Below are 19,904 nucleotides of genomic sequence, written 5' to 3' on the forward strand. Positions count from 1 at the left end.
AGAGAAAGATAGTTGGACTTGGGACATCTTGCTCATGAGTTAGAAGTAACAGACAGAAAAATAGTGAGATTTATTAATGGTGGGAACAATGGTAGTTGGGTAATGTGAATTCTGAATGAGGCGAGATGAAGGCGAAGTTAGAAATGAACTTCTTGGGTGAAGCTTCACGTGCAAACCGGCTTTGGTGTTGGGGTCATGTGAGGCGAATGGAGGATGTTGGGTTACTGCAGAGAATAATGGACTCTACCATAGAGGGTAAGAGAAGGAGAGAGAGTCCAATACGATGATGTTTAGAGTCAATTTCTAATGAGTTAAAGATTGAACGTGAGAAACTAAATGAGACCACAGAAGCTTGTAGACTCAGTGCAGAAGGGCGTCGGAAATTGGGAAGTCCGTATAACAAGCCACACTTCATCACAGTCTTTGTCTTTGTATAAAGCTTCCCTATTCAGAACACAACAAATATACTTACCGTAGTCATTCTCACGAGGTGCAGGAAGTGTTGGCCGATACACAGCTTCATCACTCATCTTCTCTCGCAGGGTCTGTCTCAATCCAAAGTACGAACACCTGAGTTTAAAACGCTATAGAGAATGGACGTGTGGAACAGTCTCAATTCCCTTCAGTAGAAATGAACTATCAGATTCAGTCTAGGACAAAATAAATCGATTGAGTGGTTGTTCATAATATTAGTAGAGGTGAATTAACTAACAGAAGATGGAGAAGAGGCAATGACTAGCTGCGAAGTACTTCCGACTACCTAAGACACCTAAAGTTCAACGTTGGGAGACTCTTGGTCTTTGGATGAGACAAGACAAGACAACAAATCTCCACAACTGTTGTGAGGAGCATTGGGGCGATAATATACAGACTGCCCGAGTGCAACAGAGTGCTCACGCCCACCAATCTTCTTCTTCTTCTTCTTTTACCAGGGTCCAGGCTTGCACAACTGTTGGGCTTTTTTCTTTGCCCAGTGTTGTCACATCTCCTCCAACCAGAGTTCACCATTCTTCTTCACGTTCTATCTCACAGCCATGTGGTGCGGACTTTCTTGTTTCGCTAGAAGATGAACAGGTGGTTGAGGAACAGCCTTGCCACATCACCATAGAAGGCCAGTCTCCTTTTCCTGGCACAGTATTAGAGCCACTCCATTGAGGAGTAGAGTTCCAGTATTCCGCATCTTCCAATGCCGAACCTAGGATGTTTCTGAGAATTCTTACTTCTGTGAATTCCACTATTTCAGTCAAGTCATTCCTATTTAGTGAGAGACACAGGCACCCTCCTTGTGACATCTATTGGATCACATGAAATGTATCCAAACTATAACTACATGACATTATTATTATTATTATTATTATTATTATTATTATTATTATTATTATTATTATTATTATTATTTGTACATTTTAGCATTCTATGCAAATCTCTATAAATGAACTAATCGCCTCCATAACCTCCGCATGTTAAGTTTAAGTCCACGTGCTGGTTGGATCCTCAAATAACCCCACTAAAGATTAGAGGAAGCACGCAAAAAATAACGCCGCCATAATGATGCTATTGCATTTATTTATACCTTAACATATTACGTTTATTATTACAGGAATAAAATACGCAAATCGGCAAAATTGCATCCCAAATTATCACCCCAATTTATCTTTCCCTTCTCCTTTTCCAGCCTTCCCACTGTGGCCTTGATTTTGTTGTTTGGTTCTTGTTGCATCCTCTGACTTTGTACCTAAATCCTCCTCTCAAGGCACTCAGAGCTGTGATTAAGTGCAGGCCCATAACACAGCTTACCGCTCCCTGGCACTTCGCTGGAGTAAAGCCATAAGACATAAACACCTTCAGCAGAAAAGAATTATCACATACCTGGCACGCGTAACAGAATCAATCCATCACCATCAATTATCTGCATTTAACGTTGTCGCCCAGATTCCTTATGAATTGCTTCTTCTTGAATCCCTTGCTTCTCGTCTTATAATGTCCTCTTGAATTCCAACTTCATCTTCATATTAGCTTCCCTCCGTCCAAGCTTATTCGTCTGCTAATGTCTCACCAGTCACAGCCCGGATCATACCACACAGTCGAACATCTCTTCTCCTTACTCCCAAGTCTTCCCAGCCCAAAGTTTGCAACACTACTCTTCCTATTCTACTTTCATTCCCCTGGCAAAACAATCAACTTCTAAAAAATGCAACGAATATCGTCTTGTAAGCTCAATGAGCCATTTGTAGAAATCCTTCCTGAGAATTATACTCGCCCGAATAAAATAGAAATGTGAAGACCAGATAGAATATACCCTGTTTGGATTTATAAATTGTTATGGAACTCGTGGTGCTTTATTTGGATTAATAACACTTCTCCAAGAATGTTCGGACCATCAGAAATATGTATTTGCATTTGATAGAATAAAACAGGATGAGCTAATCAGAATACTCTTACAAACTGGAATTGACAGTAAAGATATAAGAGTAATGGAAAACATGTACTGGAATCAAAGAGGTGTGGTGAAGATTGATGGTGATACATCAGACTATATGGAAATTAGGCGAGGGGTTCGACAAGGCTCTGTTTTGTCCCTGTTATTATTCAATATCTACTCGAGAGCTGCATTTAAGGCTGTAACAGATACAGAATTGGGAATTAAGGTCAAGGGAGAACTAATATGCACACTCAGATATGCAGATGACACAGTATTTCTTGCATAGTATTGAAAGCCTACAATTGTACTTAGACAAGTTAATATACTTGGAGAAGAAATGGGGTTCAAAATCAACGCTAAGAAAACTAAATTAATGGTTTTCAGTCGAGGAAGAGCTCGAAGCTGAAAGCCCAACAAGTTGACAAATTTAAATACCGGTACCTCGGTTGTTGGATATCAGATGATTTAGACCCAGATCTCGAAATTAAAACCCGTACAGAAATGACAAGATCAGCATTCACGAAAATGAAGGCTTTAATGTGTGATGACGGATTAAACTTAAATCTGAGACAGCGCATGGTTAAATGTTATGTTTGGTTAATTTTGGTTTATGGAGTTGAAGCTTGGACTTTAAAAATAACCACCTTAAAAAGGCTGGGAGCTCTAGAAATGTCGTTTCATAGACGAATGCTACGAGTCTCCTAGATAGAGCACGTCTCTAAAGAACAAATATTACAGAGAGCAAACTCTAAAGAGAACTTGCGTACTTGTGGCATGTGTTACGTGGTGGAACATAGGCTGTGCAGTATTACACCTCATTTTAAAGGGCAAAATCGAAAGAAAGTGAAGAGTAGGCAGAAAATGAACGTCATGTCTCAAGAACATTCCAGACGGGGCTGGAATACGAACCGTCGTACAACTCCACCGCGTTGCTGAAGATGAAAGAACACTGTCCCCATACCGATCGCCAACGTCCGAGAGACTGGGCAAGGCATAAAGAAGAAGAAGAAGAAGAAGAAGAAGAAGAAGAAGAAGAAGAATCCTTTGTCGCCAACCACCCAGAACAAATCGTGCTGCTTTCTCTCGGATGTTTTCCAGTTCTCACATCAAGTAGTCCCGGTGTGGAGCCATACTCTAACTGCCCTCTCCTTTACATCCTTACTACGACCACTAAACACTCTTATAATCATGCGAAGAGATCTGTAACCTTTCCTAACAACCTCTTTAATATGATTACCCCAGTGAAGGTCATTCACACCTAGATACTTACAGTGGAGGAACCATCATATCATCAACACACTAATTACAACTGACAGGACTTTATCTTATCTTTCCATCCCATTTACCACCATCTCACAACATTGGACTTAGATTTATTTATCATCAACAGGTTATTTTCCCAATTAAAGATTATTCAATAAACCAACCAACCAACCAACCAACCAACCAACCAACCAACCAACCAACCAACCAACCAACCAACCAACCAACCAACCAACCAACCAACCAACCAACCAACCAACCAACCAACCAACCAACCAACCAACCAACCAACCAACCAACCAACCAACCAACCAACCAACCAACCAACCAACCAACCAACCAACCAACCAACCAACCAACCAACCAACCAACCAACCAACCAACCAACCAACCAACCAACCAACCAACCAACCAACCAACCAACCAACCAACCAACCAACCAACCAACCAACCAACCAACCAACCAACCAACCAACCAACCAACCAACCAACCAACCAACCAACCAACCAACCAACCAACCAACCAACCAACCAACCAACCAACCAACCAACCAACCAACCAACCAACCAACCAACCAACCAACCAACCAACCAACCAACCAACCAACCAACCAACCAACCAACCAACCAACCAACCAACCAACCAACCAACCAACCAACCAACCAACCAACCAACCAACCAACCAACCAACCAACCAACCAACCAACCAACCAACCAACCAACCAACCAACCAACCAACCAACCAACCAACCAACCAACCAACCAACCAACCAACCAACCAACCAACCAACCAACCAACCAACCAACCAACCAACCAACCAACCAACCAACCAACCAACCAACCAACCAACCAACCAACCAACCAACCAACCAACCAACCAACCAACCAACCAACCAACCAACCAACCAACCAACCAACCAACCAACCAACCAACCAACCAACCAACCAACCAACCAACCAACCAACCAACCAACCAACCAACCAACCAACCAACCAACCAACCAACCAACCAACCAACCAACCAACCAACCAACCAACCAACCAACCAACCAACCAACCAACCAACCAACCAACCAACCAACCAACCAACCAACCAACCAACCAACCAACCAACCAACCAACCAACCAACCAACCAACCAACCAACCAACCAACCAACCAACCAACCAACCAACCAACCAACCAACCAACCAACCAACCAACCAACCAACCAACCAACCAACCAACCAACCAACCAACCAACCAACCAACCAACCAACCAACCAACCAACCAACCAACCAACCAACCAACCAACCAACCAACCAACCAACCAACCAACCAACCAACCAACCAACCAACCAACCAACCAACCAACCAACCAACCAACCAACCAACCAACCAACCAACCAACCAACCAACCAACCAACCAACCAACCAACCAACCAACCAACCAACCAACCAACCAACCAACCAACCAACCAACCAACCAACCAACCAACCAACCAACCAACCAACCAACCAACCAACCAACCAACCAACCAACCAACCAACCAACCAACCAACCAACCAACCAACCAACCAACCAACCAACCAACCAACCAACCAACCAACCAACCAACCAACCAACCAACCAACCAACCAACCAACCAACCAACCAACCAACCAACCAACCAACCAACCAACCAACCAACCAACCAACCAACCAACCAACCAACCAACCAACCAACCAACCAACCAACCAACCAACCAACCAACCAACCAACCAACCAACCAACCAACCAACCAACCAACCAACCAACCAACCAACCAACCAACCAACCAACCAACCAACCAACCAACCAACCAACCAACCAACCAACCAACCAACCAACCAACCAACCAACCAACCAACCAACCAACCAACCAACCAACCAACCAACCAACCAACCAACCAACCAACCAACCAACCAACCAACCAACCAACCAACCAACCAACCAACCAACCAACCAACCAACCAACCAACCAACCAACCAACCAACCAACCAACCAACCAACCAACCAACCAACCAACCAACCAACCAACCAACCAACCAACCAACCAACCAACCAACCAACCAACCAACCAACCAACCAACCAACCAACCAACCAACCAACCAACCAACCAACCAACCAACCAACCAACCAACCAACCAACCAACCAACCAACCAACCAACCAACCAACCAACCAACCAACCAACCAACCAACCAACCAACCAACCAACCAACCAACCAACCAACCAACCAACCAACCAACCAACCAACCAACCAACCAACCAACCAACCAACCAACCAACCAACCAACCAACCAACCAACCAACCAACCAACCAACCAACCAACCAACCAACCAACCAACCAACCAACCAACCAACCAACCAACCAACCAACCAACCAACCAACCAACCAACCAACCAACCAACCAACCAACCAACCAACCAACCAACCAACCAACCAACCAACCAACCAACCAACCAACCAACCAACCAACCAACCAACCAACCAACCAACCAACCAACCAACCAACCAACCAACCAACCAACCAACCAACCAACCAACCAACCAACCAACCAACCAACCAACCAACCAACCAACCAACCAACCAACCAACCAACCAACCAACCAACCAACCAACCAACCAACCAACCAACCAACCAACCAACCAACCAACCAACCAACCAACCAACCAACCAACCAACCAACCAACCAACCAACCAACCAACCAACCAACCAACCAACCAACCAACCAACCAACCAACCAACCAACCAACCAACCAACCAACCAACCAACCAACCAACCAACCAACCAACCAACCAACCAACCAACCAACCAACCAACCAACCAACCGACCGACCGACCGACCGACCGACCGACCGACCGACCGACCGACCGACCGACCGACCGACCGACCGACCGACCGACCGACCGACCGACCGACCGACTAAATTGATTGTTGAAAGGGCACGATGAATCGGAAATTAATAATTTCAGCACGGTTTATACTAAAATGACACTATTTATTACATACGTAAATCACAGGATGGATGCAGTGAAACAATAGACATGGAGATTACAATCATGACGTGTCAGAATGGACAAAGAAACCGTAGTGTGTAGGTGGCGCTACTTGATGGTGGCTCAGCCAGAGTCATATGAATATATATAAATATTCTCAACACCCCCTCTCGAAGGCTGAACCAGCTTCAACGTTTCGGTCCTCTGACACCCAGAAACTCTAAGCACTTCCAGTGCTTATCCTTCAGTAGTTCCTTGGTTTCAGCTATGATCTCGGATGTTGCATTACTTTCCTGTATGATGAATTTGAGTATTTCTCTGGTGTACTTTGGTACTTCCATAAAGATTTCCTCTTCAACAATTCCATTTAAGTTTGCAGTTGCTACGTCGAATTGTCGGACATACATTCCGTGATGAGCAGCGAGTGCAATAACCATTCGTCTTGAGCTGAGTCGTGCTACTGGTGCGAATATTTTAGTATAATCTATACCTGGCCTCTGGGAAAGCCCCCTGGCCACGACTCTAGCCTTCCTTCTTGTGATCTCACTATTTGCTCCGTACTTATTCCTAAGGACTACACGACTTCCAATCGTCGTCCTATTTTCTGGGCGGTCTACAAGATCCCAGGTCTTGTTTCTTAGAATAGAGACAAATTCATCTGCCATGGCCAGCATCCACTCATTTTTCTCTGGACCTGAAAATGCCATCTGAATTGGAACCTCAGCCAGACATACCAAATCAATTTGTCCTCCATCGCGTTCCTGGTAAAGCTTACGAGGTCTGCTTCGTGTTCCCGAACGGATAATTTTTGGCCTTCCTGGAGCACGTCGAGATTGTCGTATTTCTCGTTCTGGTTCATTTTCAAAACCAATAAATTCTTCTTCAGAACCATCCGGATCTTTGGTGCTTTCTGTACGTTCTGTGTCTCTAGGAGTGATGTTTACATTGATGAAAGGATCAACCTGCTCTGGCTCTATCCTGGGATGATCTTCATCAAAGTGCTCTACATTTGGGCGCTGACTTGGGAAAATATCAAGATCGTATTTTTGCTCTTTTCTGTCTCCTTTCAGAAACTTGACATCACGTGAGATTTCCACTTTTCGTTCCTGTGGTATCGAAATTCTGAAACCTTTGGATTGCTCTGCACAACCGAGGAATATGCCCTTTCTTCCTTGAGGGTCGAATTTTCCTATGTTCGGCGATCGATTTAGGCAGTAGGTTTCACATCCAAATTTTTCGAATTTACTAACATTTGGAACCTTTCCAGTCCAGGCTTCGTAAGGAGTTCGTCCACCCAGTTTACTTGTAGAACATCTGTTCCTAATGTACTGTAATTCGCTGTTGAAACAGCCTCTGCCCAGATCGAAGGAGGAAGTCCGGACTGCATTAATAAACATCTGGCCATCTCGACGAGGGTACGGTTTTTCCTTTCCGCTACTCCATTTTCTTCCGGGTTACGCGGAATCGTCAGGCCTCGTAGGATCCCGCAGCTTTTCAACAATGCGTCGAATTGGGAATTTACGTATTCCGTACCATTATCAGACTGCAAAATCTTTATCTTCGCGTTTTTCTGTGTTTCCAGACGTTTTCTGAAGTCCTGAAACTCATTAACGACTTCATTTTTCTGACGAAGAAACTTCACTTCGCACCATCCAGTCGCATTGTCGACGAATGTGACGAAGTATCGTGCATTTCCATTCGAGGAAACCCTGATAGGGCCGCAAATATCGGAATGAATCAATTCCCCTGGTTCCATTCTCCTATCGGACTTCTTCGGAAAAGGGGTACGTGTCATCTTCCCTTGGAGACAGATCTCACATTCAAAATCCTCTACAGTGTCGATGACTTCGATTCCATCTATCCTTTTATTCTTCACTGCCTGACGTAGATCCGTTATGGTTAGATGTCCCAATCGAATGTGCCAGTCCATAATAGACGCTTTGCGGGCATCTTCTCGGGCAATTTTTCCCTGTTCTTCGGTGTACGACCCTTTAACGTAATAAAGTCCGTCTTTTCTATGTGTACTGAATTAGGTACTATCGTTCGCATCTGTAACTCGAGCGGATGTCTTGTCAAACACTACGCGGTGACCCCTGTCTACGATCTTCCCGACTGAGAGTAGATTAGTACGCAGATCGGGTACGTACAATGTATCGCATAGGTCGAAACTTTTATCTCAACCATCAAGGTTCATTGACATTGTCACAACACCTTTTGCACTTATTTTCGTTGTAGAACTGTTCGCTAACTTTAAATCGTCAGAGACATTTGATTCTACTTGCGAAAAATAGTCCAGAGTTTTACACATGTGCGATGTACAGCCGCTGTCGATGCGTCACGGTCCGTCACGAACTTGCACGAGTTCAGTTCTGATGTAATACATAGCGAGGTACTTCCTTCGGCCTTGTGAGCATTGTCATGATCGTTTTTACTCGATTTGCACTCCTTCGCCTTATGACCTGTCTTTTTACAACGATAACAACGAAGAGATGTGGATCCTCCTTTTTCGCCTTTATCGACTTTGCTTGTGGGCTTCCTATAATTCTTGTTCTTGTATTTTCGTTCAGCAGTCATACAGTTTTGCACCATGTTGTTCCGATCACTGCTCCTCGCGTCACTTTCTTCGACAATTTTTATGCGTAATACTTCGGGCTTTGGAAGTTCGTCGCGAGATTCGATCGCGCACCGAAAGTATTCGAAACTGGCTGGCAAGCTATACAGAAGTATAGTAATAGCCACGTAACGAAATACCCCAGAAAGTAAATATCGCCGCCCGATGCTCTTCTTTTCTCTATTTTGTAATGGCTGATCACTGCTGCCAACCTGCCTGGTTACATATTAAAATCACCAGACATAACCAAACAAACTAACCTCAATGTAAACACCGATAATAAATGTTTCCCTACCCTAGTAAATGATAAAAGTTAAGATGAAATAAATCAAGATATTCATAATTAAGTCGGTTTCCACGCTCAATGAGAAATTTAGGAAATAAACACCCTTTCTCACTCAAATTAATGTTACATATATCTGTCTTTATTTTGATATGCAGTAGGCGTACTATAACCATATTCTTGAAAATAGGGGCGTGCTAAACGATGCAATTTGTTTAATAAGTCTTTGCAGTGTGATTTTCGAAAGTCCAATGACTTCCCTTTCTTTTGCGCGAACATTTCCTTCTCTCTTCAATACCGGTAACCCGTAGCCTAAGGAGAGAGATTGGGCATATTTTCAGCCTGTAGGCTGGTTATATCTTCACGGTTATCAGGAAACATATAGGAATACTAATGTGCCAAGCTACGTGAACGGAAATTAGGTCAGCTTCAAGCTCACTGCAGAATTGAATATTAGTTCTACTATCTACTTCTATCGTTTTCACATACACCGAGGTGCCAGTATTTCGTCCCGCAAGAGTTCTTTATGTACCAGTAGATCTAGACATGAGGCTGGAGTATTTGAGCACTTTCAAATACTGCCGAACTCGAATCCGCCAACATGAGCTAGTCATACATTCTCTCCTTCACTCGCTTAAAATAATGTTAAACATTTCCTGCCTTTATTCTGATTCTGATGTATGCATTACTATAACTGCATTCTTAAAGAAAGGGGGGAGGGAATATAGATTGAATAATTCATTGCGGTTTCTGCAAGTTCAAGGACTTACCACATAAGACATATGTCCTTCCTTTTAATAATAATGCTAACAGCTTTACATCCCACTAAGAACTTTTACGGTTTTCGGCATTTGGCATTTTAAACATATTTTCAGCTTACAAGTTGGTGTATCTCAAGCTTACAACATTACCAGATTTTTACATATATATTGGCTTAAATCACATGAAGACAGGTTGTGATGCAAGAATTGGATAGGAAAGAGGGCTAGGATTTAAGATGTAAATAAGCGTACAGACACAGCACTAGCCTGAAATGAAAATGACGGGCAAAAAAAAAACTTCAGACCTGCCAACTGTGGGGTTCGAATACATCACCATCTCCTGAAACCAAGCTAACAGCAATGTGATCAAACTGCACAGCCAGTTCACTCAGTTTCCTATGACGCGTAATAGGCCTACCACATGGGCGACCCACTTACCTGTATATGGATCTTCAATTCTTCAATTATACATGTATGCAAAAACATTATGCACCTTAGTAAGAGGTACTTCCCTAGTTGGTTCTCTGATTGGTGCACGTATAACAAATATGTTTGGGAAGAAATACTTTTATTTTATATTTATTTATATCATAAAGAAGTCATGTTGTCATAGCAAAACGAATACGCAACGAAGAAATGAATCCGAAGAGATAAGCATTATTTACTGCATTAAATATTAGTTTATTTACATGTTAAGCGATATGTAGTAGTAATAACAATAACAACAACAAACGTGTGCAATAAGGAAAAAGGAAATAAATACAAGTAAATATAAATATAATTTACAACATTTAGAGCCATTCCATGGTCACTGAATTACAAAGCAGGGGTATGAATAAACAAACATAATAAACATGAATACTAATATTTAAAAAGCAAAAAGCAAAGTCATCTCCGTACAAACCATGAAAGCCATTGGAAAGGGGGAAGGTGAAGGCTTCCACTATCCATGACGTTGGCACTTGGTGGGGTGGGGTGGAGTGGTTAGCTCAACGCATGACCGCCTTTGCCCCCAATAGTTAACTGGTACTCATTTATCATACGCAAAACATTCCTTCCAAATTACGTTAAACCTCTGTCACTCATTATTATTATTATTATTATTAATAAATTGCAAATGGGAAATACCCCGGTGGCAACGGTCACTTACAGTAATGTGATAATAAAGTTAACATAATTACCCAACTACAACAAAGAAACAAACAAACAAACAAACAACAAGAGTACAAGAAGCAGATATATGGAAGAAAAATATAACAAGAATTACTGCTAGTTTAATATTCTAAATCGAGCAACATCATATACAAATTCACACACAACTTAAGTATTTACAGTGCTTAACAATTTGGCTTACAATATTATAGGTTGACCTTACTACTAGCTTAACATTATAAGTGATAATAAAGTGAAGTTAAACCGTAATTACCCTACAACAACAACAACAACAACATTACAACAAGCAAGAAATACTACTAATTAAACTTTCTAAATCCAGTGTCATTATATACATATTCACACACAACTTAAGTATTTCCAGTACTTAACACTACAAATTACAATACTATAGATTGAACTTACTACTAGGACCTCAAACCTTTTAAGTCACCTGGTTTCGATGGCATCCATCCAGAATTTCTTATTCATTTGGGAGGATATGCTAAGAAATGGTTGGCAGAGTTCTTTACTGACATCCTACTGACTGGTCAACTTCCACTGGAGTTCAAGAAGGCAAAGATAATTTCTATTCTGAAACCTGGCAAACCCAGCAACAAGGTAGAAAGCTATCGACCCATTGCCCTTCTTAGCTGCTGCTACAAACTTTTTGAAAAGTTGATATATAACAGATTAAGTAGCGCAATCCTAGAGCATATTCCAGTTGAACAGGCAGGCTTCAGACCAGGACGTAGCTGCTGTGACCAAGTATTGTCTCTTACATCCTTCATTGAGGCAGGATATCAAATGAAGCTGAAAACATCTGTAGCATTTGTTGATCTTACTGCTGCCTTTGACACTGTATGGAGGGAAGGCCTTATCTACAAATTTCTTCGTATCATACCATGCAGAAAGATGGCTCAACTGATTAACAACATGTTAAGTGATCGGAAGTTCCAAGTAATCACTGGATGCAAGATAAGCAAGGAGAGGAAGCTGAACAACGGATTGCCCCAAGGATCAGTTCTCTCACCATTATTGTTCAACTTATATCTCTCTGACCTTCCTGACACTTCATCCAGAAAATTCTGCTATGCCGACGACTTGGCTCTAGCTGTACAAGATCAGGTAATGGAGACGACTGAAGAGATTCTGACCAAAGACCTGTCTTTTCTGGAAGACTACTTCAAAATCTGGAGACTCCAACCCAGTGCGAGCAAAACAGAAGTGTCCTGCTTTCATTTAAATAATCGTTTGGCGAACGTGAAACTGAATGTTAGTTTCAGAGGGAGAATTCTTCATCATAACTGGAACCCAAAATACCTTGGTGTCATCTTGGACCGTACACTATCCTTCAAACAACACCTCCTGAACTTAGCACAAAAGTTGAAGTCTCGAAATAACATCCTTCATAAACTGTGTGGAACTACTTGGGGATCTTCAGCAACCACTTTGCGATCTTCAGTCCTGGGTTTGGTGTATTCAAGTGCCGAGTATTGTGCACCTGTTTGGATGAACAGTCATCATACAAGGCTTGTTGACACCCAGCTTAATACCACAATGCGCATCATATCTGGCGCAATCACATCTACTCCAGTTCATTGGCTTCCACTGCTAACTGGTATAATGCCACCTGATCTACGCCGATCTAATGCCCTTATGAAGGAATTTCACAAGATCTCAAGAAATCCTAGTCTACCCGTGAATAGTGACCTGCCACTTCTGAATCTTAACAGACTAAAATCACGCCATCCAACTCTGCGTGATGCCTCTAACATGGATGCTAAAGATTTTAAATCTCTTGATGAGTGGAAAAGTAGATGGGAAGCAGCAACGGATGTGCGCCTTCATACCTTCTTCTCAGGTCCCAGACTTCCAAGTGGATCCCACCTACCACGCAAGACCTGGACTGCCCTGAATAGAATCAGAACAGGACATGGTCGGTGCAGAGCCGCTCTCCATAAGTGGAAAAAGCTACCTAACCCAGACTGTGACTGCGGAGCTCCACACCAGACTGTTCGTCATATCGTCAGGGAATGTAGGATTCGAGCCTATCACGGTGATGAGGATGACTTCCTGCTGCTAACTCCGGATGCTGCACGCTGGATCAAAGAATTAGACATTCAATTGTGAAGCACAAGTTGCTTTGTTTCTCAGCTGTAAATATGTATATATGTATATTACTGATTATGTCTGTATAAGCCATACGCTAAATAATAATAAATAATAATACTACTAGCTTAACACTACAAGTGATAATAAAGTTAAATCATACTACCCAACAACTACAACAACTCAAGTACAAAAAGGAATTCCATGGAAAAAAATATTACAAGAAATACTACTAGTCATTCTAAATCCAGCATCATGTACAGTTTCATACACAATTTAATTATTTCCAATACATCCGTATGCTGGTTTCTGGCCCTAATTTTATGCTTATGATAATTTCTCGATAAGTATGAGGGAGGTTAGATAGATAGATAGATAAAGAATGGGTGAACCCTGCCTTCGCAGGGCTCCACACGTAGGTCTGTGAAGACCCTTTGTGTCCCTTAAACGGGTTTGCCTAGTCCAGACCTAGTGCTCCTATAAAGGATACCAGTGCCCGGATGTTGGCATTCCTGATGTCTTCCAGGCTCACGAAATGTGAGCCAAGGTATCGATGTCTAGTGCTTGCAAGAGCCTCACACTGACATAACACATGCGCGGAGGTCTCCTCCTCCCTACCGCATCTTCTACACATCGGATCCTGACTGATTTTCATGATGTGTAGGTGTCTCTGTAAGGTATTGTGGCCTGTCAACAGTCCAACTACCATTCGCATTCTGGTCCTATTCAAATTTATCAGGACCTTTTTATAACTTTGGCTAGGCCCTTTGATAAGTTCACGTGCCTGCCTTGCTATAGTTAACCTCTTCCAAATGTCTTAAGTGAGACTGGTTTGTCCACTGGGATATTACCAGTTTCACGCTTCGGAGTGACACTCCCAGGAAGGGCTCTGGTCCTATAAAAGGACCTTTTGAGCCTTGTTTCGCTAGTTTGTCAGCTTCTTCATTTCCACTGATACCTGTGTGCCCAGGGACCCGTAATAGGGTAACTGAGCTAAATTCACACAGCTGATCTAACATCCTTTGGCATTCCCATACCATTTTTGATGTTGTTTTAACTGCACATAGTGCTTTTAACGCTTCCTGGCTATCGCTGCAAATAGTGATACAATGAGGGAGGTTATAACCTATTCCTAATACAACTCCAAGCAGCCCTTCCCGTATAGCTCTTATAAAGACCACACAGGCGAGCTCTAGTTCTTCTAGATTCAAGACTTTCCCAATTAATGGTATTCCTTCTATTCCCAGTTATGAAACGCATCGCTCTTCTTTGAACTTTCTCTAGGGAATTTATTAAACCAACATGCAGATCCATATTCGAGAATGGGTCTTACAACGTATTTATAAGGTTTATTTAAACCTACTAGGGTGGTGAGCACATAAATAAGAATTCAATGAAAGTATTTTCCTTCTGGACCTTCATGCCAGACAGATTTTTTTTTTAAACAAATTTTTTTTCACTATAATATGATTTATCTATAGAGCAAAACCGCTATGCAGTGTGCGTATCATAGCAATCGAGATGGAATTGGTAATGTACTATGTATCTGTAGAGCCTATATACGACTTTTTACAATTACTTCTAAAGTGAATTTCAGCTGTGTGACAACGCTGAAAAGACTATGGACTTAGAGATTGGCATTCCTGAAGAGGGTTTTCTACACTTTCCCATTTTCACACATTGATTCAAGAGTCTGTATTGACTTGTGACAAAACCACTGTATTCTTCCGAAAACCACTGATAGGGACAGGTTTGGTTGTGATCCACCGAAAACAAATTATAATGACCGGTTAGGTAGTGATCCATCGAAAACCACTGATTGTCGCAGGGTTAGGTTAGGTTTGACAGGATTTGTAATTGAGCGACTGTTGTCATTGAAAAAACTGTCGTGACGACTGAAGGCAATAAACATAAAACTGAATCCATTGGTCTACAAAGTTTTCATTCAGTAGATACGCTAGGAACTGGCGAACCAAAACCGTACATACAAAGTTTACAGGAATCAACAAAACAGGATATTAATTCGTGGTACTCATTGTTCTTTAAAGAGAAGAAATATCCTGTCAACAATAGCTGCAGTGAACATGCTTTTTCACTATTATTGTCTGGCCCCATGGCTAAATGGTTAGCGTGCTGGCCTTTGGTCACAGGGTGTGGGTTTGATTCTCGACAGGGTGGGGAATTTGAACCACCGTTGGTTAATTTCTCTGGCACGGGGGCTGGGTGTATGTCGTCTTCATCAACATTTCACTATTATTGTGTAAAATAGAAACTTACTAGTTTTGACAAGTACAGTATGTTCAACAGCGACTCCTGAATGATGACGCGCAGGATGTCCAACCTCACTAATCTATGTTCCAGACTATTTCTACTTAAAAAATTGTATTTGTCCTTTAATGTGATTTTGCAATTTTTGCTGAATATTTATGTGGCTGAAATGAAGGTGGATAAGCTACATGGTCTCCTTTATATAGGAAGAATGTATCGTGGAAATTAACTCAATTTCGGTTTCATGTACATTACAGTTTCTCTAAGATATATTGATAGTAATTCAGTCATGTACGACGACGATGTATTTCATGGTAAAGACAGCTGCCTCTGTGGATCAGTGGTAGAGTGACGGCCTCCGAATCCCAATATAGCGGGTTCAAACCCGGCAGAGGTAGTCGGATTTTTGAAGGGCAGAAAAAAGTCCATTCGACACTTCATGTCGTACGATGTCGGCATGTAAAAGATCTCTGGTGACGCATTTGGTGTTTACCCGACAAAATTCATTAAATCTCAGCCACAGACGCCCAAGAGAGTTTCGGTTTACTCGGTCTGCCATCTAGTGGGCCTAGAGTATAACGGAACGTCAAAATTGACGAGCAGACAGCCAGATGGCGTCAACTTGAAATGTCTGCACATGGTAGCTGAGGCCATACGATTATTATTATTATTATTATTATTATTATTGTTATTATGGTAAAGACAAATTACTTTGCAATGCTATCTATCTTAATGGTAATGTACTATGTACCTCTACTAGTGTAGGCTACTGAGTGCTTGATTCGAAGCAGTGTATCGATTCATTCAGTGTCCGAGTGAATCGATTCACAGGAACGGCAAGCTCATGGCACACAAATCATGCACAATCACGGCTCAGTGAGCCACACGACACACACGGCTCCTTATAGGCACACTGGACACTGGCGGGGAGTCGAGCTTTCGCTGCAGTGAGCCACAGTGAATCATGGCACACTGAAAGAATCGTACGCAGTCATGGATCAGTGAGACATAACACACACATGGTTCATTATCGGTACACTGGACATTGGCGGGGAGCCGAACTTCCTCTGAAGCAATACATACAGAGTCATGGTACACTGAAAAAATCGTATGCTATAATGGACTCTCGAGCTCAGCTCATTTGAAAATAATACCTATTCGCATCCACTGTCCTCTTCTTACAGGGAGTTTTAAACAATACATGGATTTATTTGCAGTGTTAAAAAGATAGAACACAATTCCAAAGTACCTAGGTTGTAAGTAGGTAGTCAATTAGGTTATTCTAATTACTGTATTAGTTTAATCAATCAGTATCTTTATAACTAGTTGATGTTCGACAATTACTTAAACTCAGCTCTCTAGCCTCCACACCTGGCTGAGTGGCTCAAACGGTCGAGGCGCTGGCCTTCTTAACCATGACTGTAAATTAAAGGAAAAATAAAAATTAATTTCTGTAACATCATTAAACATCATTCAGTAGAAGGAAATATTCAATTAAGTATAATTACCACTAATTGATCCTTCCTCCATTTCGTTGTTGGTTGATGCTCAACAAGCTTACAGTGATATGGTGCATTATCCATTACAATAACACAGGGTCCTATATTTCTTAATCCTACGATTAATTGCGTCTTCACCCACATCTGAAATTTCTCACTGTTCATAGCACCATGGTAATCCTGATTTCTCTTCAAGTTTGTAGCAAATATCAAATCAGCACCTGTAAGAATTTTAAGTTTTAGTATGAAGTTATTTGTTCTAAAAAAAGTATAGGCCTATTAATAAAAAATGTGATTTCTGTTGAATGATACAAAAAGCTGTCTGATTTTAAGTAAAACCAACTACTGTGTAGCAAAGTCACCTGATGATGAAGTCAATTAATTACTACTTACACTACTTTATCGTAACATCTCTCATGAATGTATCTCCATTAGTAGGCCTATATCTGGATTAGAAGTCCACGATCACTTGCATAAAAGATATAAGTATAAACACCCATTTCAATACCTTAGAACAAATGTAATTGCTGCGAACACTGAACCTATATCAGGCAGTAAGAAATAAGAAGCTTGGAAGGTGTTCAACAGTCAGGTATCAAGCACTGATTCAGGTGGAGATTGTCGAATGCAGAATAAACATAATAAATAGGCCTACAATACAAGTAATTTACTGATACAAATATCCAGTAATATTATATGAAAATACACTGAGTAAGTTTTGATTGAAATACCTCTCTAAGGTTAATCATTGGCCTAAAGTGAATACCTGCAAGTCTTTTTAATAACAGTGGAGAAGTCAAAATCAAAAACCACGTACAGAGCTCAATGAGCGGTAAGTTATAATGCCACTTCCGACCTAGTGCCAGTCAATTTCAATCAATCAGTCACCACTGATCTGCACTTAGGACAGAAGATGTAGTTTCAGGGATAGGCCTAGTATTTTCTGCAATAATTGCAAAGAATTTGGAAATTTATTGAACATCTCCCTTGGTAAATTATTCCAATCCCTAACTCCCTTCTTAAAAAAAAACAAATATTTGCCCCACTTTTCATCAACTTTAGCACTGTACTGTGATCTTACCTACTTTTAAAATACCACTGAAACGTATTCGTCTACCAATGTCATTCCACACCACCTATCCACCGACAGCTCGGAATATACCACTTAGTCCAGCAACTTGTCTCCTTTCACCCAAGTCTTCCCAGCCCAAACCCGACAAAATTTTTGTAACGCTACTCTTTTGTCAGAAATCACCCACAACAAATCGTGCTTCTGTCTTTTGAACTTTTCCAATTCTCAAACCAAGTAATCCCAGTGAGGGTCTCATACACAGGAACTGTACTTAAGTTGGGGTCTTATCAGAGACTTATGTGCCCCCCCCTGCATCCGTACTACAAACCCTAAATACCCTCATAACTATGTAAAGAGAGATCACCTCACTACAATAAAATGAAGTAAAATAAATTAAGAACATACCAGGTACAAAGCCATCCTTCGTTCCAGCATGAACAATAACCAGTCTTCCTCCCTCAGACACAGGTCGACGAATTACTCCTTGAACATCATGTCCAGATTTGTGTGGTTTATTCCAGGAGTATGTGGGTGACCCTGAAAGACAAATGCACAATTGAAACCAAAGACATCTGATGAAGATAAATTATTCCAAGATTTTTTAAATATAAAATGTAATATATAACATATATATTCACCATTCATAAAAATCCAAGTCTCATCCAAGAAAACAACAGGTTTTGGTTTCTCACTGTCCTTATTACGCATGTATTCCCTCAGAAAACAGGATCTCTTAAAACAAATGTCTTCATTTTCTCTAACATACGCATAGGGATCACCTTTACTCCACACAAACCCCATGGCCTTCAAAATTCTTCTTAATGATGTTTCGGAGCCCTTGTACAAATAAGTGTCATAATTTGCTTTCATGTGGTCGAAAACCTTTCTTACAGTTACGACTTCTCCTGTGGGAAGAAAAAAGAGAGTTACAAGGGACTCAAAAGAGCTGTATGACAATACATGCACAAAACATTTCTGGGAGCTTATCTCACCTGCGTGCCAATTTCTATAAATAATGTTGCAATAGATTCCTTATGAAGTCACCTTACCTTTATGTAATTTATCATAAATAAACCTTGCTATCGCTTCCTTAGAAAAACTGTCTATGCCGGTCACTGGATGTTCACGCTTTCGGCGTTTACCTGGTGTAGAAAATTCAACTCCCTTCTTGAAATTTCCTATTACTTTTCGGACTAAACCGAAACTACACTGTAAGAATACACACACAGAAATATATTACATACACATATACCATAAGTCAACATGAATACACAAAGGTTAAGTCTACGAACCGTATCGAAGTCGACACAAGACATGGTACCGGTATAGGCCTAGGCCTACATGATCAGGTTAGGTTAGGTTAGGTTCAGAATGAAATACTGCTCCTTTTCAACTGATTGTCATTATGCCAGAAACTTATCATAGAAACAAGATAAAAACGAACACTT

General features: G+C 41.4%; 1 protein-coding gene across 1 annotated transcript; it reads right to left on the reverse strand.

The window, feature by feature from the left end:
* Nucleotides 1-16,304: 16,304 nt before the first annotated feature.
* LOC137503104 (uncharacterized) lies at nt 16,305-19,231 on the reverse strand. Its single transcript, XM_068230557.1, has 4 exons — nt 19,095-19,231; nt 18,862-18,993; nt 17,394-17,605; nt 16,305-17,304 (listed from the first exon to the last, which is right to left on the reverse strand). The coding sequence occupies exons 1-4, from the start codon at nt 19,162-19,164 to the stop codon at nt 17,236-17,238; spliced, it is 483 nt and encodes a 160-aa protein (XP_068086658.1). The 5' UTR covers nt 19,165-19,231; the 3' UTR covers nt 16,305-17,235.
* Nucleotides 19,232-19,904: the final 673 nt, after the last annotated feature.

Source organism: Anabrus simplex, chromosome X (assembly GCF_040414725.1).
Source record: "Anabrus simplex isolate iqAnaSimp1 chromosome X, ASM4041472v1, whole genome shotgun sequence".
In the NCBI taxonomy this organism is placed as follows: domain Eukaryota; kingdom Metazoa; phylum Arthropoda; class Insecta; order Orthoptera; family Tettigoniidae; genus Anabrus; species Anabrus simplex.